Source organism: Malus domestica, chromosome 16 (assembly GCF_042453785.1).
Source record: "Malus domestica chromosome 16, GDT2T_hap1".
Classification (NCBI taxonomy): Eukaryota; Viridiplantae; Streptophyta; class Magnoliopsida; order Rosales; family Rosaceae; genus Malus; species Malus domestica.
In genome coordinates this window covers 24,165,705-24,188,119 of record NC_091676.1, presented here as the reverse complement: position 1 = coordinate 24,188,119, position 22,415 = coordinate 24,165,705, and the positions used below count along the sequence as shown (strand labels likewise).

The 22,415-nt window shown below is 38.5% G+C and overlaps 2 protein-coding genes across 4 annotated transcripts; both read right to left on the bottom strand.

Annotated features, from left to right (window-relative positions):
• Positions 1-6,195: 6,195 nt before the first annotated feature.
• Positions 6,196-10,944, bottom strand: LOC103404067 (U-box domain-containing protein 51). Of its 3 annotated transcripts, XM_070816256.1 has the most exons (8): positions 10,799-10,944; positions 10,190-10,439; positions 9,870-9,958; positions 9,498-9,622; positions 9,230-9,406; positions 7,398-7,680; positions 7,209-7,310; positions 6,196-6,632 (listed from the first exon to the last, which is right to left on the bottom strand). In XM_070816256.1, exons 2-8 carry the CDS (start codon positions 10,389-10,391, stop codon positions 6,285-6,287), a joined length of 1,326 nt encoding a protein of 441 aa, XP_070672357.1. In that variant the 5' UTR covers positions 10,392-10,439; positions 10,799-10,944; the 3' UTR covers positions 6,196-6,284. The 3 variants fall into 3 exon arrangements, with proteins under 3 accessions (XP_070672357.1, XP_070672355.1, XP_070672356.1); XM_070816254.1 differs by having other exon boundaries at positions 10,190-10,942; XM_070816255.1 differs by having other exon boundaries at positions 9,230-9,403; positions 10,190-10,940.
• Positions 10,945-11,611: 667 nt separating this feature from the next.
• On the bottom strand, positions 11,612-16,902 carry LOC103404081 (pollen receptor-like kinase 2). The gene is made up of 3 exons (XM_029096429.2): positions 15,980-16,902; positions 12,824-13,447; positions 11,612-12,432 (listed from the first exon to the last, which is right to left on the bottom strand). Exons 1-3 carry the CDS (start codon positions 16,719-16,721, stop codon positions 11,825-11,827), a joined length of 1,974 nt encoding a protein of 657 aa, XP_028952262.1. The 5' UTR covers positions 16,722-16,902; the 3' UTR covers positions 11,612-11,824.
• Between the last annotated feature and the right edge of the window lie 5,513 nt (positions 16,903-22,415).

The following is a 22,415-nucleotide window of genomic DNA, read 5'->3' as shown; positions in this document are numbered from 1 at the left end:
TAAGCAAGTCAAGTTGGCGGGTTAGGTGGAGAAACTGGGTTTGGCAGGTTCTCTCATTCTCCCTTCCTTCATCTCCCTCATTTCCTTTCTTCCTCATTGGTCGGTTCCATTCCTCATTTCTCTCCTTTCTCTTCTCTCCTTCTCATACCAACCGTCCATCTCTCACTTCCTTTTTCAATCTCAGCCACACAAGTGGCTCATCCCATTACTCCAGATTTTTTGGAGCCTTATAATTAAATGGTAAATTATCTATTTTGCCCTCCACTTCACTCGTTAATAACTCCTTTGTTATAACTCCATTTCATGAATGGTTTGTGCCTACGCGTTCGTGAGGTCGAGCTCTATCCAAATATGTCAAGAAACATGACAAAATATATGAGGATCAAATACGTCCTCGAAAAATTATGTTTTGCCCCAGGGCATTTCCGTCAATTCCCTCAATTCAAATAAATAAAATGTAAATTTAGGGACAGGTTGTCACAATAAGAGTACACAGTAATTGTAATATAATCGGATCTAGTAAGGTCATTCTCCACAGGGATTGAATGAATAATTTATGTTAAAATCAAATCTTAATTAATTATTTGGAAACAAAATTTGGAAAAAGGTTGATTTAATAACCTAAAATATTAAAAAAGAATTAATTAAAAACAATTAAATAAATTGGTAAAGTGAAGAAAACAAAAGAAAATAGTTTTGAAAATAAATTTGAGCATTAGGGTTCCGCCATCACCTTAACAATCTTATGTAGTTCTTCCAATTACTTATGAATTAACCATGCATATTTTGAAGGTTAGGTTTTCCTGAAGTGTGTCCTACTTGGAACCTCCAACATATAACATATATCTAACATGCAACCCATCCGTGGTGTCCATATCGAATGTGAACATGCAAGACTCATTAAGTTTTGTGAAAACCTTTTGAAAAACCATATAACATCCATCCTAAGAAGTTACACATATTAACCACAAGAAGCCTTAGTCAAATTCCAGGGACAACTCTCCGCCAAAATTGCATCAAATTACTATTCTAAATATCCTAATGGCGGCCAATCATCAAGATAAGTAGATAGTTTCAAACAGGATGATTAATAATTCAAAACCTGCATGGATAATATCATAAGTAAATTGAAAAGAAACTACGTATTCATGCTAGGCTCGTGGCCTCGCCCTAACAAACGAAATTAGCTACGAACAATCATAAAACAAAATATTATTAAAAACAAGAATAGAAAACACCTTGAAAATAAACTTGAATTGTCAAAAGCTCTCTAAGTTAAGTCCTCCAAAGTAGGGTCTTTCCCTAAAGTAATGCGTTCTTTTTCCCCTTCTTTTCTAATGACTAAAAAACCTTATTTATACTACTACACAATTAAAATCCTTACTAGAAAATGTCTTCTAAAAATTAGGAAACATAATAAATTAAGAGAAACTAGGAAACATAATCCTAATAAAATATGGGAAATCTTCCCAGCCACAAATCAGCCACGTTTTTGGACATTCAGGGCATCAAATATGGGAAAGCTTCACCTACAAAGCTTCAACACAAACGCTTCACCAACAAAAGCTTCATCAATGGAGGACAACTACAAATTCTCAAAAGCTTCACACTATCTTGATCAAGGCAAAATCAATTCATGGTACCCAACAAAAGCTTCAACTCCAAAGCTTCACCTACAAATCTTCAACCCCAAAGCTTCACCCACAAAAACTTCATCTACAAAAGCTTCACCTACAAAAGCTTCACCTACAAAAGCTTCACTCACAAAAGCTTCATCCACAAAAGCTTCATCCACAAAAGCTTCACTCACAAAAGTTTAACCCACAAAAGCTTCACCCACAAAGCCCACAAAAGCTTCACCCACAAAAGCTTCACCCACAAAAACTTCACCCACAAAACCCACAAAAGCTTCACTCACAAAAGCTTAACCTACAAAAGTTTCACCTACAAAAGCTTCACACACTCTTGATCAAGATAGTGTGAAGCAAAATCAATTCATGGTACCCAACAAAGCTTCAACCTCAAAGCTTCACCTACAAAGCTTCAACACCAAAGCTTCACCTACAAAGCTTAAATATATATATATATATATTTTTTTTTTTGAAAATTCGAAAATTCGAAAATTCGAAAATTCAGAAATTCAGAAATTCGAAAATTCGGAAATTCAAAAATTCAAAAATTCGAAAAAAAAAAAATATTTGCCTAGGCCTCCTCTTCTTTCGGCCTAACAACTTTCATAACAAATATATATGAAGGAGGAGTTTTGGGCTACCATTTAGAAAGGAAAATGGTGAAGTTTTGTTACTTTAGAAGCTTGGCTACTAGCAAGACATCTCCTTCATCAACTCCCTCGACCGGAGACTTGAGAGACTCCTACCATATGCTACTGCACCTTGATACTCGGAAGTCTCACTACTCAGTGACTTGGATTTTTCAAGTCTCCAATCGAGAAGTTTTCCTCACTCGAGAAATTAAGGGAACACTACCTCAACTTACATGCTTCACTCACAAAGCTTCAACATACAAGCTTCAACAAAAGAAAAAAATTCAAAAAACTTAGTGAAGAAGACTTTGGTGTATTTAACACAATACGTTGAAATGAAGCAAAACTTATTTATTGATATATCCGATAAGTTACAAATATGTACATATACATGAGTCAAAATAAACAAACAAGAGGGAGCCTTCACAAAGGTTTTTTAGGAGAAGTCTCAACAGTCGGCAGAGCCCTATAAAGAGAAGGCACCGAAGGGTGATCATTCGGAGCCTCAGTACTGGACAGAACCCTAGAAGGATGAGGCATCAGAGGTTGATCATTTGGAGCTTCATTACGCGGTACAGCCCCAAAAGACGAAGGCAATAAATGCATTTGGAACAAACCCACAAACCTCTGATGATCAAGTAAAATCTGACCATCAAATTCCTGCATTTGGTCAAGCTTCTTCTTCATGTTTGTAGCATAGTCATGTGCAACTATTTATTCTCATGCTTGAGCCCTTTAATCTCCTATTTGAGACTTATCACTTTAGTAGCCAATGATTCAACTTGGCGGGTTCGAGCAAATAGGCGTTGGGCCATATTAGACACAGAACCTGCACACTGAACACTGAGAGCCAGAGAATCCTTAACAGCCAACTCATCAGACCGTTTGGAAAATAGTCTGTTATCTTTGGGAGTGAGAAGGTTCCTGGCCACTACCACAGCGGTCATATCATTCTTCATCATAGAGTTCCCAATGGTAAGAGGACCAGTAGAAGATAAGAAGGATGGGCACCATATGTTGTCTTGAGGAGACATAGCTGCCTCTTCACCAAAGTTCAAGTCAAAACGACGGTTGGATGGGCCAGACATTTTCAGAAATGATGAAGGAGAAATGAGGTCTAATAAATCTCTGAAGTACAAAAATAAGGGGAAATTTCCTATAAGCAATAACTCTCTGAATGTACTTCTTATACACAATTAGTGCCCTTATAAAAGAAAGAGCAACAAGGCTGTTGGTTCAAAATCGAAGAGGCACCACTCATCGGATTTTGAAGAGGTATCACTCTTCACACGCAACATCAGCTCATCGGGTACCACAGATAACTTTGCCAAAGATCTCTGAAAAAGTTTAGACACATAAATTTTGAAGGTCCAGCTACCCTACTATTACCCACAAGGGTAAAGGAACAACACCACTGCTTGATAACTGGAAAGTCCCTATGTGTGTCAACCTCCATGCTCCGTGGTAAGCCAGACTGGCAAAAATGCCCAACCTTTACTCACATTTAAGAAAACACTCCCAACAAGATTGTTTGCTCAAAAATCGAAGAGGCACCGCTCTCCGAATCTCGAGAGCCAGACTCCCAACAAGATTGCTTGCTTAAAAATCAAAGAGGCACCGCTCTCTGAATCTCAAGAGCCAGACTTCCAACAGGATTACTTGATCAAAAATCGAAGAGGCATCCCTCCGAATCTCGAGAGCCAGACTCCCAACAGGATTACTTTCTAAAAAATCGAAGAGGCACCGCTCTTTGAATCTCAAGAGGCAGACTCCCAACATGATTGCTTTCTCAAAAATCGAAGAGGCACCGTTCTCCGAATCTCGAGAGCCAGATCCCCGACATGATTGCTTGTTCGAAAATCGAAGAGGCACTGCTCTCTGAACTTCGAGAGCCAGATTTCCTTAGATAAAGCTTGTCGGCAATCTTCACACGCAAATTGGCTTTCCAGATACCACAAACCACTTTTTCAAAGTGTTCTGACAAAGTTAAAACACGTGAAGCTTGCAGCTCCCACTACATTGCTATGACCAAGAAGGGTAAAGGAATAGCATTACCACTTGTTGTTAGGGAGACTCCTATATATGTCAACCTTTATCCTCCACGGACAGGCAAACCTGCAAAAATGCTCAACCCATCTTCATATCTGAAAGGACACTCCCAACGAAGCCTCTCGAAATACTCAGCTTTCTTCCCCCCTCAATAATACCTATGCAAACCAGCCACACAAGAGCAAGAGTATCTCATATCATCAGGTCAAAAGCAAGAGTATCCCATATCATGCTTTTTCCCTATCTTTTCCTTTGGCTTTGTTCTTACCTGCAATCAGTCAGCACTTGTAATCAAACTTCCAGTCAGGAACTGACTGCTTGGAACCCCTTGCCTGATTACTTACCTGGCATTGCTCTCGAGTACTCATCTTCAACATCTTATGCTTCCAGAGAAGATATCACATCTGCCTAAGGAATAGATAGGGCAAGTGAGAAGGATATAAGGAAGCATGTGGAGACAAGCGTAACAGAACACGTGCTGATACATCCACTACTTTGTCAACAACAAAAGTATTCCATATCATCAGGGTTGAACGTACTCTAGATTTGATGAACTTGTTTTGACCCTCAAATTCTTGAGTCGGCCTTATACTCTGGAGGAAACCAAAAAACCCTCCAGCCTAGTTCAAGAATAAGCCTGTGGAAAGTTACTTCTTCAAAAGCAAAAGTATTTCATATCATCTCTTCTCCATTTGCTTCTCCTTATCCTTGTTGCTGTTTACGACATAAGGAGAAGGAGAACAATCAACCGGAAGCCGAAGTCGAACCTCTGATCCAGGTTGCTTGCTTGGAAGTCTGATTGCTTACCTTGTCTGTTACCTCATTCGGCAAATCTCCTAGCTCGGCGACTTGGGGGACTCCTACTATAAGGTTTGTATCACACTTGACCAAGCCCGAAACTACAAGTAAGCTTCAAGTGAAATTGATACATTACCTTGTGCATCTTCATCGGTTAAAGATACCACCCTTGGATGGAGGAAAAGTATTTCCAGAGAAGATGCCACATCTACATATGAGACAGATAAGGCAAGTGAAAATGATACCACACTTCGGTACTTAGAAGTTTCGTGATTACTAAATGGCTTGGATCTTGCAAGTCCCCAACCGAGGAGCTTCCCTCACTCGGGAACTTAGGGGAGCACTGTTTATACCATACTTGACCAATCCCGAAACTACTGAGCACCGGTCTACGTTATACCGTCAAGGACCCAGAAGAGTTTCCTTCCAACCAGGAGGCCAATCACAACGCGACACGTGTCGACATCAGAGCCAATTATAGCTCGACACGTGTCAACATCAGAAGCCAATCACAACACGACACGTGTCAATGTAAGAATGAAACTAGAAACTCTCTTCTATAAATAAAGATCATTCTCTCAGAATATTTTAAAATGTCATTTGTACTAAATCATTCACTAGTACTCACTAAAGGAGAGCTTGAACCTATGTACTTGTGTAAACCCCTCATAATTAATGAGAACTCCTCTACTCTGTGGACGTAGCCAATCTGGGTGAACCACGTACATTTTGTGTTTGCTTCTTTGTCCCTATCCATTTACATACTTATCCACACCGGAGCAATCTAGCGAAGGTCACAAACTTAACACTTTCTGTTGTACCAAAGTTCTCATTGATTTTGTGCATCAACAAGATAAATCCTCCTGATTAAATAAAGTGAGTGTTATTTTATTTTTCTTGTCTAATATACACCACCATGAACGATAAAAAGTATATTACAATGTTTCTTCAGCATAAGAATTTGTTGATTGCAAAGTAACTTAAATGTAATACAAGTGTAAGTACCGCATGATTTAGATAGACCTTTGGCGCGCGCGTAAGTCCGTGCAGTGAACTTAATGCTAAAATGCTATACAACTAGTAACTAGCTCCTTGAACCTGAATATGTATATGGAGAAAACAAACCAATTGAAATGCCCTACAAAGGCCACTTAAATCTGTTGAAACAAATTCACTAAAACAGTGAACAGTAAAAAGAAAGTAACAATAAAACAACTAAGATATGAACTAAGCTTTGGTATTTGAAAACTATCTGGGACTGGCCTAAAGCATCCAAAACTCTTTTCTTTTCTTCATCGTCAGCTTCCCTTAAAGCTTTGAATATTTGATCTGCACTGATCGTTGTTTGCACCTCTTTCTCAGTAAACCTCTGAGCGGCTTCGTGATGATGATCAGCTGCCAAAACTGCTGCCTTAGAATTTGCTTTTTTCTTCTCCATAGCTGCCCTAGTTGCTTCTAAGGCAAGTCGTGCCTCTTCTAGTTTTTTCTCTTCTTTCAGTTTCCACTCCTCTAGCTCAATTGTCTGTATATTGAATATGAGTAAGATGAGAAGACTACAATCAGGATAATTATTGAGACACTTAAATCCAAATAATAAAATAGATGAAAGTACGGCATTACGATGTAATATAGCCAAAGTTTTCGACCAAAAAAAGAATACTCAAAGTTTAGGTGATAATTGTTCGCTACGATGCATGGACCAAATAACAAATAGATGTGAATATCATTATGCCATATACACTTAAATAGAGAAATTCTCTCTTGTCGTGTTGTTTGACCGTGAATCTAAAATTATTGATTGGGTTGAGTGTTACATAGCTGTATATTATATGAATGTGTATTCTAAATATTCAACGGTATCAGTTTATAGCAAGAATGCTTAAACAAGTTATTATGATCACATTGCTAATCGAATCTGGAGCTTTGGCTGTATATGCAAGTGGTCTTACCTTTATGAGAGAGATGGAAGAGCAAAGAGATTCAGTGAGATACATGCATGCAACCTAAAAACTTATGATGGTAAGAGAAAGCGCTATTAGCTAAAATGCTAGCTCTAAGTTGCTAGGAAGATTTATGACGGTTTAAATTATGCTAGAACCTTCTGTTTTGCTGCCACTGCTTCTTTGCAGGCTGCATGGTACATGTCCATTGTTTGCTTCAGCTCCACTCTAAGCCTTTTCATCTCCTCTTCCATATCTTCCTGCAAGTACCGAAAGATTTCGAATCAAAATAAACATTCTTTTGTGTTTAGTTGGTAATTGACTCGTATCCTATTCAAATGACTTACCAATACTTTCTGCGACAAGAATGGTGTTCCTCCACAACATTGTACAGTTGATGACGGTTCATGGGGAGCATAAAAATCAAAACTGTCAAAATCTTCGTCAAGTTTTGCAATACTCTCCATGTTTGATGATGATTCTAAAGGAAATCGGGTCAGTCCAGCTGGCCCAAAATTTTGGTAGAAAGATAAAATGCTATCAGTACTTGGTCTTTCTGAGCTTACAAACGAAACATCATTCTCAGCCATTGAGACCTCATCATATGCTCCGTTGATCGGACCTCTACCTCTAGATCAGACATCAACCAAATCAGTTAATTAATAAATGAGTCAAATAAGTTGAAGAAAGTTGAGGTTCCACCATAAAATCAATTGAGAATATGGGAGTAGCCCAACCTCTTAGAGCAATTCCACCCCTAAGGACTTTGCGCCAGCACCCAGCGCATTTATCCACTCAAATGAACAGTAATAGACTGGAGTGAACAGTAATAGGCCAAGGCATCTCCACCCCTAAAAAAATGCGCTGGTACCCAGCGTATTTATTTGGTGTGTTTTTTTTTAAGTTTATTTCTAATAAGATTTTTAACCAATTTCAGATAAAATTTCAAATAAACTTAAAAAAAAATACACACTAAAATAAAATTACATACTCATCAAATAAACTAAAAAAAAAACACACTAAAATGAAATTACATAAACTCATCAAATACACTTTATTCTTCAACCACAAGTTTTTTGGTATTTTTTTTTCACACAAAAAGTATATGAAAGCTTTGGTAGAAAGTGTAGAAAATATTGAAATGTGGTGTAAGGTAGAAGATGAGAGTTAGGTATTTATAGAAAAAATAAATAAATTTTTTTTTAAATTTTATGTATTTTTTAATATTTTTTCTGTATGTTTTAATAAATTTTAATTAGTTAATTAACATGGACCGTTGATCTGTGATCGGACGGTATATTTTAAAAGTAAAATTTAAATTTTTTTTACCGTTGGAAATCCAACGGTCTAGAAAAACTAGCCGTTGGAAATCCAACGGATATAAGAATGCCACGTCGCTGATGGGATTCGGAGCACAAGTGGGCTGACAGCCCTGTCGGCTACTCGCGGCAGCGCCTGCGTGAAGCGCACGCGCCAAGCAAACTGCCCAGCTTCTTGCTCAGTCTGTTTTGGGCTGGGCTCTTGCCCAGCTCAGGCTGGGTACCAGTCAAATTGAGGGATGGACTTGGTTGACAGGGTGCTGGCCCTGTTTTTCTCCTGGGTCCTGGGCAAATTCCACTCCGGTGGAATTGCTCTTATAAGCCCATGCAAGGTCCCTCCTCCTATCAATGTGGGACTCATTCTCAACATGCCCCCTCACGTGTTGCGAATTTCGAGTCTAACACGTGAATCAACATAACGGGGGTGACGTGGAGCACATGTGGCCGTTTGGCTTCACACGTGGTCCCTTCTCTTATCAATGTGAGATTCATTCTCAACACGTCCCCTCACGTATTGCGAATTTTCGAGCCTAACACGTGGATCAACATAACGGGATGATATGGAGCACATGTGGCCATTTGGCTTTACACGTGGGACAACTTGCTCTGATATCATGAAGAAAGTTGAGGCTCAACCATAAAACTAATTGGCAATATGGGGAGTAGGGGGAGTAACCCAACCTCTTATAAGCCCATATAAGGTCCCTCCTCCCATCAATGTGGGACTCATTCTCAACATAAGTAACATATTGGTTGCATGTTGATAGACGTTTGCATTGTATGTTTTTTAATGTAATATTTGGTAGATATTGAAAGTTTGGCAAAATGATCCAATATTTATTGAATATATAAATGCTTACATGTGATCGGAATGGTGATCTGCTGCCCTCTCCCCAGCAGGAATATTTGGAAGTGGACGAGACGCTTCACGCATTTCACTCACCCTTCCTTGTTTGATGGTGTATACTGAGCAGAAATGTGGTGCCAACTTCAGGACTCTGCCTGGAATAGATTCAGATGCCTTGAATCGACGCCTACTTGAACAATATGATTTGAACATCATATGAGTTTGGACAAACAAAATTGCACATAGACGCACAATCTTACATATCTAGCTACATTGCATACCTTGTTAACCCACCAGTCCTGGATGTCGCACCAACAACAATACTCACAATGCCATGGCGGGAAATGTACTCAACTAAGGCCTCAGCTACATCTTGATCCTCCAGTAGAACAGTCTCGCATTGTACCTGATGATATTAATTTCACAAATCAACTACATCTAATTATAATTTGTCAAAACTTAAAATATTTAATCATAGACAACTAGCTTCTTAATTATATAGCGTATATAAATAGGTATGTTGATTAGATTAAAAAAAGAGTGACGGATAAAGTTTTATGTCCTCCGGATTAGGTGTAATTCCTTTTCTAAATATCATTTATTATCACTGAGGTTTCTTACAAAAAAAGAAGTTATGAATTGAATTAACCTACTCGTTTGCGTGTACAGTAGCAACGAAATGGAAGCAAGAAATCTGTATTTGGAGCATCATGAGCTTGCCCTTCATTTGATGGGTTGTTCTCTATAAGCGCCACCAAAAATAAAACAAAATATGTTAATTATTCACGCAAGAGTACTGCTATTTGTGTCATCTCAACACGCAGAAAACTTCTATGTGAGACATTCACATAAATGAGTCTCGCCTGTATTAGAAATGTGATAATTAACACAATATTAATTGATGAATAGAACTAATTATCGGACAATATGCGGCACGTGCATATGTATGAAAGATATAGAGAGAGGGAGTTACCAGTTGCATGAAGTTTATTATAGGAATTAGATTGGTGAATAACATGGACAAGCTTGATAGGAGCATGGGTGGTAGATCTAGAGACGAGATGATCAATAGCCCATTTCAAAGCATTTTGGCTGGAGACACCCTCGCCGATTGCCACTGCTATTGTCCCCGCGCCTTGATTATCATTTCCATTATCAACATTGTTATACCACATTATTCTCTTCCGCCCTTCCTCTTTCTCAACTCTCAGATTCAACAACCTCTTGCTCAAATATGAATATGGGAACATAAGTAAATTTCAAAAATAAAAAAATTATAATATAACAAAATAATGCAAAGCTTTCTGTCTCCTTCTCTCTGTCTCTCCTTCTGGACTCTTAAAACTTCCCAATTGCCTAAGGGCCAGAGGAACTTAATTATTCAAAACTACTTAAAGTTAATTAAAACAAACATTAACTCGGTTATAGCTAATTAACCCCCCATATCTACAGCATTATTTTAGAAATTTGGCCCTAGATATAGAGACGATTGATGCAGTTGCATGCCAAAACGCCCACATCGGTTAAAATTTCTAATATTAACCGAGTCTACCAACAAAGTTTTGATTCCACATGTACATACCGTCAGATGAGAGATGACTTGTTACAATGGAGAACTTGAAGAACGATGAGAAAAAAAAAAGGCAGTTAAGTTTCGGTTTTTGACCTTGTAGTGATCTCTGAGAGGGTTTCCCTTACATATAGAGGAACCAATACATACGAGAGAGATAAATATACTACAGATAACAAGAGATAAATGAAAAGCCTAGGCCCTAGACTTGGTTCTCACCCTTGGTTCTCGTGCATATCGTTAGATTATGAACATCTGCAGCTAGAATACGACAACTGTAATTGTTCAATCACTGATATAAGAAAAATCACTTTTATGGTGTACAATCAAAGTTTCTCCTATTTTTTAGGATCGATCATAGGACTTTTTTAGTAGTAATTTTTCTCTATAATTTATTAAGAAAAAGAAAAAACCTCTTACCTTCTCGAGTTAATATGGAGAGAATTTATTGGGAAATTTTGATTTTTCTTCTTCTTTAATTTTTTTTTAAAATTTTTAAATTTTATATATTTGGTGAGGGTGGGAAGGGAGATGTTAGTGATCATTTTCTCCCTGAATGGTTCTTTATTATTATTTCCCCTTCCTTGATGATTTGGAATAGTCAAAATATAAGAACCAAGTGATAAATACCGAGTACATAGATGGAGAGTATATCATTGCTTTGAACCTGTAATTAATTTGAAACGTGTGCAAATCCTATTCCATTTAGATGTGGTGCGAAATGAAATTTTATAAACTCTTTTGGGTATGATATTGTAATTAAGGATTATTTGATGAATAAATGGTTATACTAGAAGGAAATTATGTTATGGAATATTAAAGTAGTTTGTTTAAACCTAGCTTGCATATAAAGCCAAATCTTATAGACAAGCAGTTCATTGTTGTCTCTCATCCTGTTGAGGGAATTGGGAGGGACCTGACAGATACAAATTAAGAGGTTTCTTATCATCACTGAATCAATGAACCATTGAGCATGTCATGCAGAAAGAGAGCACTATTTCATCAGCCAACAATCTTCGTCATGTTGCCTTCACTAGCTCACGTAGAGAAAATATCTGAATCGCCGCGGTTGTCCTTCTCTTTCAACTCTTCAATCCTCTCCACAACCTCTTTCAGATCCAATCTCTTCTCCACTTCCCCTTCACAACATTCCAACCCAATTTTCAAGAGCTTCAGCATCTCTCCCTCACTACTCTTGCCTGCCCCCATTCCTGTATCAAACACCTGATTGAACCACTCCCCCCGAGGCACCGAGTTCACCCAACTTGCCAAATCCTCCTCGCTTCCTTTACCTTGCTGCAGAAAGTTGGTGGGCAACTTCCCCGTTAAGATCTCCAAGATCAGCACTCCGAAGCTCCAAACATCGGTCTTCTTTGTAATGCGCTTGCTTTGCATGTACTCTGGGGACTTGTAGGCCACCATGATGGTGTGAGCATGTTCTTGGTTTACCACAGGGATTAGGCCGTAGTCGGTGACAAGGGGCTCGTAGGACTCGTTGAGAAGAACGTTTGATGATTTGAGGTGGCCATGGGGTGCTACTAGGCTGGGAAGCTCAGCGTAGAGATAGCGTAAGCCATGTGCTACTCCTTTGACAATCTTCAAACGGGTTGGCCAGTCAAGGCTTGGTTGGCCTAGGGTTTGGTTTCCTGATCATGAAAGTGCAAATAACACCAAGTAAATTGATTAGCCATTCATTTATGTCTATTCCTCAATCTAAAGGAGAGACTGCGGAAGAGACATGGATTGATATATACAACTAAAACATTAAAAGTAAATTGTCTATAATGACATTAAAGATTTGCAAACCATATGTACGAGAAATGCTATATGGACGACATTGCAAATCACATCTCTGATAAAGGCATTACTCCGCCTATACAAATGTGCGGCATGTCTCGATTAGAGATGTGGCATACAAATAGTTTTAATCACTTAAAAGTAGTATCTCATCAATTACTAGAACAACTAGATAATATGGTCATATTCATGTTTAGGTAAAATGCAAATATGTTTATGTTTAAAGGAAAAGGAACTTACCATGAAGATGACGAGCCAAGCTGCCGTTTTGAACATGGTCAGCAATCAAGAGCTTCTCTTCCTTCTTATAATAATAAGCCACAAGTGGAAGCAAATTAGGATGTCCCAATCTCCCAATCCTTCTCATGTGCTCTAGGAACTCCTCTCTTCCCACATTATTCATCTGCTTATACCTCTTCACAACCATCACAGGTCCGGTCAGCAAAGCAGCCTTGTAAGATGACCCAAAACAACCGCTGCCTAACACCTCCGCCGAGGCTTTCAGCAAGTCTTGCATATCAAACCTCTCCCTGTCATCTCTCACAAACGAAAGCTTCAAGCTCTGTTCACCCTTCTTTCCACTCCCTCTGCTCGAGTTTTCGGGTGATCCCGGAGCACTTGCTTGGTGCTCTAGTTCTTTTTGAACTGATCTGTTTTGGACAGTTGCTGTTGATGGTGGTGGAGCCTCTACCGATGATTCAGATGTATTTTTGCGGCGTCCAAGAAGGAAGACCAGTAAAGCAACTATGGCGAGGATTGCTACGATGACAGCGATCACAATCAGCACGATAATCCAGGGTGCGGGCTTCTTCGAGTGGGTACTGCATGCTATATTAGTTGGCCCTCCACATAGGCCTTCATTCCCTGCATGTTAAGGTGGAAAACTTTTAATTGCCTATATCTTTTAAGAACAATATTTTTGTTCTCTAGGTGCGCTCTATGCTTTTGATTTGCTTAAAAGAGGACACCAACCTAATAAATTGCTTAAAAGAAGACACTTATCACATAATAAACTACGCCATTTAGTACTATGTTCTAGTAATATTACTCTTCACTTGTAAGTGAAAGGTCTTAGGTTCGATTCTTGCCAAAGGAGAATTTGAACCACATTATTGCTAGCTCATTGTGAGACTTAGCCTACCCCTCATCCTTAGTGTAAATAATGTCCTTTGTTAAAAAAAAAATATGGAAAATTCTATTCTAATCCTTGAAAAGAAATTACTTTTTGGATGAATTATTGCCTAAGATGAAAAACTAACTATGGTCCTTGGCATTTAATTGTAATATTGAGGCTTTTATGTGTAGGTTATATATCGATTCCCATAAACAATAAAAAATTTATTTATCATTGATAATTATTATTAAGTTCTCATAATAAGAAAAGTTATTTATTATCATTTACTATCATTGTACGTGAATTTCTCTATATATGGATATACATTTTACGTACCCATGTATGTTTTTTTTTTTTTTTTTATGAACAAATGATAATATCTATATTAAGAAGGTGGGAAAGTGGGTTAAGCCTCACAATGAGTTAGCAATAATATGGTTCAAATTCGCATTTGACGAGAATCAAACCTAAAACCTCTCACTTACAAGTGAAGAAGAATATCACTAGACTGTAGTACTAGGTGACCTATGTATGTTTAAATAATATAGTTACGTACCCTCACATTCAGACCAAAACTTATGTACTGATACATTTGTACCGATACTTCCTTACATATAAGTTTTTTTTTTTTAATATAAATTGCTTTTGTTTTGTTGTTGATTTTTTTTTTTAATATTAGAATTAGAATTTTGAATAAAGTTCATGTGGTAAGTTTATAAAAAATAAATGTGCTATAATTACTTAAATATTGTAAGTTATAAAAATAGGAACTTAAATTAACTTTAGAAAACCATTCATGTTAAAATTACAAAATAATTTTATCTAAGCCCTAAAATCTTAAAGTCCCAATTAAATATGTACAAGCCCTAAAAATAATTTTATTTCAGTCCTACGATGTAATGGTATTCCTCCTCATTTGCAAGCAAGTCTTAGGTTTAATTCTCGTCAAAAACAAATTTGAATCATATTATTGCTAGCTTATTGTGAAGCTGAACCCACCCCTGCCCCTTAGTATAAATATCGTTTGTTAAAAAAAAATAATATATATATATATATATATATATATATATATATAAACAAATCAACTAAACCCACCTCTTTATCTTATTTCTTCATCAACATAATAATTTGACCCACGATAAAAACTTAAAAATTAAAATCTTATTCCCCACCCACTCTAATTCCTAAAATAACCTTTATATCACAACACCACACCTCTATTGTCTTGTTTCAAGTTTCAACCACTACTCCCTCCTGATCTTTCTTTAGCAACAAAATGCGTTAATTGGTATTTTCCATATAATTTTCCCTCACTTTCGCAGCAATCAAACGCAACGTAGATTGGACTTTTCTATTCAGTAGATGTTATTCTCTGTAAAGATTGTGTCTGAAATGGATATAGCAGCATGCCCATTTGGGTTATATGCAAAAAATGCTAAATTGTTTTCTCAAAACCCCAAAAGTAAGTGCTAAAATGGTTCCGTGTGGTTGAATTGAGTTTGTGGTTTTATGCAGAAACAGTACAGACGTGTGGATATTTGTTGATAGAGCTCTGCAAACTCGTTCACGGCTCAAATTGAACCTATGCTGCAACCCTGACCAAAATGAACCTGGTGTTTCTGGTAATCTCCCTTGGTTGAGGGCCCAATCAAATAGCGATTTGGAGTTGGAACCAACTCTTAAGCCAAAACTTCCCTTTTCGAACAACCTAAGAACCAGGTTGGTTTTGATGTCAACTCGGAAAGATGGAGGATCTCCTAGTTGGGACAACTACCCTTTTCGAACAACCTAATCTCCCTTGTTCTGTTTTCTGTGCCTACATGAATGGCAGGTCTCAGGAGCTCGTAGATCAACAGCAACTTCCGGCTGTGGCAGTCGGTGGAGAAGCTAAGAAGAGAGATGAAATGGAAGAGAGAGAAGCATGGAGGGGGAGAGAAGAGGGACGAAGAAAAGAGAATTTTCAGTGTGATCGGTACACGGGATGGTACATCATGTGTCACTATACAAATGATGAGATATGTGTGCTAAAAAGTTAATAACTTAAAAAAAAAAATTTCTCACTACTTCTATTAAAATATTCTATTAAAATACGTAGTATACCACTTATATTCTCGTCACAACTAAAAATTCGAGAAAAACGGTGGGGGGAGAAACGAGGTTGGGTTTAAAAGTCTTTTTCAAAAAGATAAACATGTTATTGACATTTTTACTCAAATTCAGATATTAAACATGGAGAGAGAGAGAGAGAGAGAGAGAGAGAGAGAGAGAGAACTTGAGCTCACCTGCAAATGAGCTTGCACCAAATTTTCTTAGGCCTTCCGGGATCTCACCCTCCAATTTGTTGTTGGAGACGTTAAAATTTGTTAACCCGGGCTGCCTAAAATCTGGTATCTTGCCTTCGAATTTGTTCCCTTCAATACTCAGCTCCACCAACTTATCCAACCCAGCTGCCAACGACTTTGGAATCTCTCCCGTAAACTGATTATTCGCCAAGTGTACTTTCTTCAATGATGACATTCCTGCGAACCAATCTGAAGGAATCGCCCCAGATAATTTATTATCCGACAGGTAGACAGATTTTAGTGGGCCAAGTTTCCTCAAATCAGGCAATGGACCCTCAAAACTGTTCTTCATAAGGCTTATGGTTCTTAAGTTGGTCAGGTCCTTGAGCAAGTCCACATTGATTCCACCCTTGAGCCCCATGTTCTCAAGCTGCAGAGCCCAAACTCTCCCCTTTCCATCGCAACGAACACCCATCCAGTTCGACGTTTGGGAGGTGCAGGGACTGGTCGATGGCTTCCAATTGGTTATTCCGTCGGTGTTTTGTAAGGAACCCTTAAACTTGAGGAGAATTTCGGTTTCAGAAACCTCCGCAGAAGAGGCAACACAAACATGTAACAGAACAAAGAAGAAACCAAGAGCACGAGATGACATTAACGATGATGATGCGCACTGCATCATCATTATCTTCATCTTCATCTTCTTGTTACGTTGCTCCATAATTGTGGTGTAGGTACGTAGCATAAGAGGCTTGTACGTACACGCACAAGTAGGGGCAGCGTGTGTGCCCTTTTAGAGGGGGCTGCGCTGCAAATTGAGTCAGGGTGCAGGTGAAGAAGGATTTGAAGGTTGATAGTGGTTAATTTTGATGGCATTGGGAGAGAAAGGGGAAGAGTGAGTGATGAGAGAGAGAGAAGGAGAGAGGCTAAGAATAGTAGTTGGAAAGGCTGTTTACAAGGGTCAAATGAGGAGGGATGGATCATTCGGAAATAGGGTCGTCCAAAAGTTGACAAAGTCTTTACCTTAATTTCTGTAACTTTTGTGCAAGATATTGGATTATGTGTGTATTTTGCAGGAGAATTATCCGGTCCGCCCTTGAATACTTTGATGCATGAGATTGATTTTCTATAAACCCTAGCTCTTTCACCTATTTTTATTTCTTGGCTTTGGTTTTCCATTACTAAAATGGGACAACCAAGAACACCTCATTCCAGTGCCTCATTTATCTGGCCTTTCTAGTTAAGAATTATTAACATGATCGTAGCTTCTTATCAAAAGCTTAAGTTTAGGGGTTGATTCCCTCCGATAACCAAATAATAGAAAGTTATGCTAGTGAAGAAAACTCTAAGCATTGTAGTTGGGTACATAAAAGAAACTACTGGAGTGGGTGATCGACAAATTCGAAATGAGGAATCTGAATTTAAAATAGCAACTAAAGGAAGACCCATTTTAGCGGGAAGGTTGAAGGCCATGGATTGTGACATGTTGGAGATCGCTCATCATTGTGTATTATTAAATATAGCAGAAGTTCAACCATACAAAGCGTAAGAATAACTTAAGAATTTATGTAATACATGTACACACACACACACAAAACATATAACTTTATATGGCATGAAATTAATCAAATCTAACTGCATGCTCCTGTCTTTTGTATCAGAATGCACTGAGAAGAGCTTAAGCATTCATATAGACACCCTTTGAATAATGAAAGCCTTTTAGAAAGATGACATATATTGACTTTTAGTGACTGGTTAGAAAGGAAAGTCAAGTTTGGCAATACTAGTGGTATGTCAATTACAGTCAAGGTCTAAAATATCGATATTATCCCGATATTTTCGATATCATCGATATTTTAGACCTTGATAGGAACTCTATGTGGTACTAAGTCACTCAAGTATCTGACCATGCAATGTATAAAGTGTAAAATATAGGACTTCGAGATATGTAATGTCCTACTCTGGTTATTTCTACTAATTAATAAAACACTTATTGTGAACCAAAATCTTATGAAATTACCAGTTTAACCATCTAATTAAAAAAAAAATGAATAAGACACTTATTGACAATAAAACACTTATTGTCAACCAAAATCCTATCTAATTTCACACCACCAAATTTTGCTGTTTTTTTTCTTTCGAAGCCTCAGCTACATGTAATCCTAACATATCTCTAATTAAAAAAAAATTAAAAATTAAAAAATTAAAAACTTCCCACTCCCACATTCTCTATCACTATCTTCCTCTCTCCTTCTATTTCAAAAACAAAAAAAAAAAAAAAAAAAAAATTCTCACATACTTTGTCAATGGAAATCGCTTTCACACAAGAGATGTCGACCGAAGTACACAATATAGTGGTGTATACTTGGAAGCAGACACACTATCGATCTAGTGCAAAAGACACATCTCAAGCCATTGGAATAAGTTGCTTATTATAGGGTTATAAATGACATAATCTTGCTTGACTATCACATGTTTAAAGTGCCTATATTTGACTATGATTGGGCAAACATCACCAACAGTGTCAAAGCTGAAGGGGGATTCACATTGGTTAATCTTCATCATGGCCTACATCAATTTAAAAATGATCCATTTATTTTAGCTCAAGCTAAGAGAGTGTTGTATTGGAGAGTATGTGATGAATCAAATTGGTATGTTGTACTGTGTTGATGCACAAAATCAGTGGGGACTTTGGTACAACAGAAAGTGTCAAGTTTGTGACCTTCGCTAGATTGCTCCGGTCACTAGTGTGGATAAGTATGTAAATGGATAGAGATAGGGAAGCAAACACAAGATGTACGTGGTTCACCCAGATTGGCTACGTCCACGGAGTAGAGGAGTTCTCATTAATTGTGAAGGGTTTACACAAGTACATAGGTTCAAGCTCTCCTTTAGTGAGTACTAGTGAATGATTTAGTACAAATGACAATAGGAAATATTGTGAGAGAATGATCTCTATTTATAGAAGAGAGTTTCTAGTTTCATTCTAACATTGACATGTGTCGCGCTGTGATTGGCCTCCTGGTTTGAGGGAAACTCTTCTGGGTCCTTGACGGTATAACGTTGATCGGTAATCAGTAGTTTCAGGATTGGTCAAGTATGGTACAAACAGTGCTCCCCTAAGTTCCCGAGTGAGGGAAGCTCCTCGGTTGGGGACTTGCAAGATCCAAGCTATTGAGTAATCAAGAAACTTCTAAGTACCGAAATGTGGTATCATTTTCACTTGCCTTATTTGTCTCATATGTAGATGTGGCATCTTCTCTGGAAGTACTTTTCCTTCATCCAGGGGTGGTATCTTTAATCGATGAAGATGCACAAGGTAATGTATCAATTTCACTTGAAGCTTACTTGTAGTTTCGGGCTTGGTCAAGTGCGATACAAACCTTATAGTAGGAGTTCACCACGTCGCCGAGCTAGGAGATTTGCCGAAGGAGGTAATAAACAAGGTAAGCAATTAGACTTCCAAGCAAGCAACCTGGATCGGAGGTTCGATTTCAACTTCCGGTTGATTGTTCTCCTTCTCCTTGTGTCATAAACAACAACAAGGATAAGGAGAAGCAAATGGAGAAAAGATGATATGAGATACTTTTGCTTTTGAAGAAGTAACTTTTCACAGGCTTATACTTGAACTGGGCTGGAGGGTTTTTTGGTTTCCTCTAGAGTATAAGGCCGACTCAAGAATTTGAGGGTCAAAATAAGTCCATCAAATCTAGAGTACGTTCGACCCTGATGATATGGGATATTTTTGCTGTTGACAAAGTAGTGGATGTATCGGCACGTGTTCTGTTACGCTTGTCTCCACATGCTTCCTTGTATCCTTCTCACTTGCCCTATCTGTTCCTCAGGCAGATGTGGTATCTTCTCTGGAAGCATAAGATGTTGAAGATGAGTACTCGAGAGCAATGCCAGGTAAGTAATCAGGCAAGGGGTTCCAGGTAGTCAGTTCTTGACTGGAAGCTTGCTTCCAAGTGCTGACTGATTGCTTTCTTTCTCCTTGTCTTGCAGGTAAGAACAAGGCCAAATGAAAAGACAGGGAAAAAGCATGATATGGGATACTCTTGCTTTTAACCCTGATGATTTGAGATACTCTTGCTCTGGTGTGGCTTGTTTGCAGAGGTATTATCGGGGGAAAAGAAGTTAAGTATTTCGAGAGACTCTGCTGAGAGTGCCCTCTCGGATATGAAGAAAAGTTGAACATTTTTTTTATATTTGCAGGTCTGTCTGGCTGTGGAGGATGGAGGTCGACATATATAAAAGTCTGCCTAACAAGAAGTAGTAGTGCTATTCCTTTACCCTTCTTGATCATAGCAATGTAGTGGGAGCTGCAAGCTACACGTGTTTTAACTTTGTCAGAGCACTTTGAAAAAGTGGTCTGTGGTATCTGGAAAGCTGATGTTGCGTGTGAATATTGCAGACAAGCTTTATCCAAGGAAATCTGGCTTTCGAAGTTCGGAGAGCGGTGCCACTTTGGTTTTCGAACAAGCAATCCTGTCGGGGATCTGGCTTTCGAGATTCAGAGAACGGTGCCTCTTTAATTTTTTAGAAAGCAATCCTGTTGGGAGTCTGACTCTTGAGATTCGGAGAGCAGGGTCTCTTTAATTTTTGAGAAAGTAATCATGTTGGGAGTCTGGCTTTTGAGATTCGGAGAATGGTGCCTCTTCGATTTTTTAGCATGTAATCCTGTTGGGAGTCTAGCTCTCGAGATTCGAAGAGCGGTGCCTCTTCGATTTTTGAGCAAGCAATCTTGTTGGGAGTGTTTTCTCGAATGTGAGTAAATGTTGGGCATTCTTGCCAGTCTGCCTTGCCACAAAGCACGGAAGTTGACACACATTGGGACTTTCTAGTTATCAAGCAATGGTGCTGTTTCTTTACCCTTATGGGTAATAGTAGGGTAGCTGGACCTTCAAAATTTATGTGTCTAAACTTTGTCAAAGATCTTTGGCAAAGTTATCTGTGGTACCCGAGAAGCTGATGTTGCGTGTGGAAAGTGGTGCCTCTTCGATTTTTAAACCAACGGCCCTGTTGCCCTTTCTTTTATAAGGGCACCAATTGTGTGCAAGAAGTACATTCAAAGAGTTATTGCTTGTAGGAATTTTCCCCTTACTTCAGAGATTTATTGCATCTCATTTATCCTTCATCATTTCTGAGAATGTCTGGCCTGTCCGACCGTCGTTTTGACTTGAACTTTGGTGAAGAGGCAGCCATGCCTTCTCAAGACAACATATGTCACCCATCATTCTTATCCCCTACTGGTCCTCTTACCGTTGGGGACTCTGTGATGAAGAATGATATGACCGCTGCGGTGGTGGCCAGGAACCTTCTCACTCCCAATGATAACAGACTACTTTCCAAACGGTCTGATGAGTTGGCTGTTAAGGATTCTCTGGCTCTCAGTGTTCAGTGTGCAGGTTCTGTGTCTAATATGGCCCAACGCCTATTTGCTCGAACCCGCCAAGTTGAATCATTAACTGCTGAAGTGATAAGTCTCAAATAGGAGATCAGAAGGCTTAAGCATGAGAATAAACAGTTGCACAAACTCGCAGATGACTATGCTACAAACATGAAGAGGAAGCTCGACCAGCTGCAGGAATCTGATGGTCAGATTTTACTTGATCATCAGAGGTTTATGGGTTTGTTCCAAAGGCATTTATTACCTTCATCTTCTGGGGCTGTACCGCGTATTGAAGCTCCAAATGATCAACCTTCGGTGCCTCCTCCTTCTGGGGTTCTGCCTAGTACTGAGGCTCCGAATAATCACCCTCTGGTGCCTCTTCTTTCTGGGGCTCTCCCGACTGTTAAGACTTCTCCTGAGCAACATTTGTGAAGGTTCCCTCTTGTTTGTTTATTTTGATTCATGTATATGTACATATTTGTAACTTATCGGAGATATCAATAAACAAGCTTTGCTTCATTTCAACGTATTGTGTTAAATACACCAATGCCTTCTTCACTAAGTTCTTTGATTTTTTTTCTTTTGTTGAAGCTTGTATGTTGAAGCTTTGTGAGTGAAGCATATATGTTGATGTTGTGATCCCTTAATTTCCCGAGTGAGGAAAACTTCTCGGTTGAAGACTTGAAAAATCCAAGTCACTGAGTGGTTGTGAGACTTTCGAGTATTAAGGTGCAGTAGCATATGGTAGGAGTCCCCCAAGTCTCCGGTTGAAGGAGTTGACGAATGAGGCATTTCCTTTCTAAGTGGTAGCCCAAAACTCCTCCTTCATATATATTTGTTATGAAAGTTGTTAGGCCCAAAGAAGAGGAGGCCTAGGCAATTTGTTTTTGTTTTTCTAATTTTTTTTTTCAAATTTTTGAATTTTCGAATTTTTGAAAAAAAAAATAAAAAAAATATATAAGCTTTGTAGGTGAAGCTTTGGTGTTGAAGCTTTGTAGGTGAAGCTTTGAGGTTGAAGCATTGTTGGGTATCATGAATTGATTTTGC

Coding starts and splice junctions, on each gene's coding strand:
- LOC103404067 (XM_070816254.1), bottom strand. CDS start 10,466: ATGTTCCCATATTCATATTTGAGCAAGAGGTTGTTGAATCTGAGAGTT. Junction 7,681..9,229: donor GATCACCATTCCGATCACAT/GTAAGCATTTAT, acceptor TGTCTGATCTAG/AGGTAGAGGTCCGATCAACG. Junction 7,311..7,397: donor TCTTGTCGCAGAAAGTATTG/GTAAGTCATTTG, acceptor CGGTACTTGCAG/GAAGATATGGAAGAGGAGAT.
- LOC103404081 (XM_029096429.2), bottom strand. CDS start 16,721: ATGCTACGTACCTACACCACAATTATGGAGCAACGTAACAAGAAGATG. Junction 13,448..15,979: donor TGGTGCAAGCTCATTTGCAG/GTGAGCTCAAGT, acceptor CTTAACATGCAG/GGAATGAAGGCCTATGTGGA. Junction 12,433..12,823: donor CTTGGCTCGTCATCTTCATG/GTAAGTTCCTTT, acceptor TTTCATGATCAG/GAAACCAAACCCTAGGCCAA.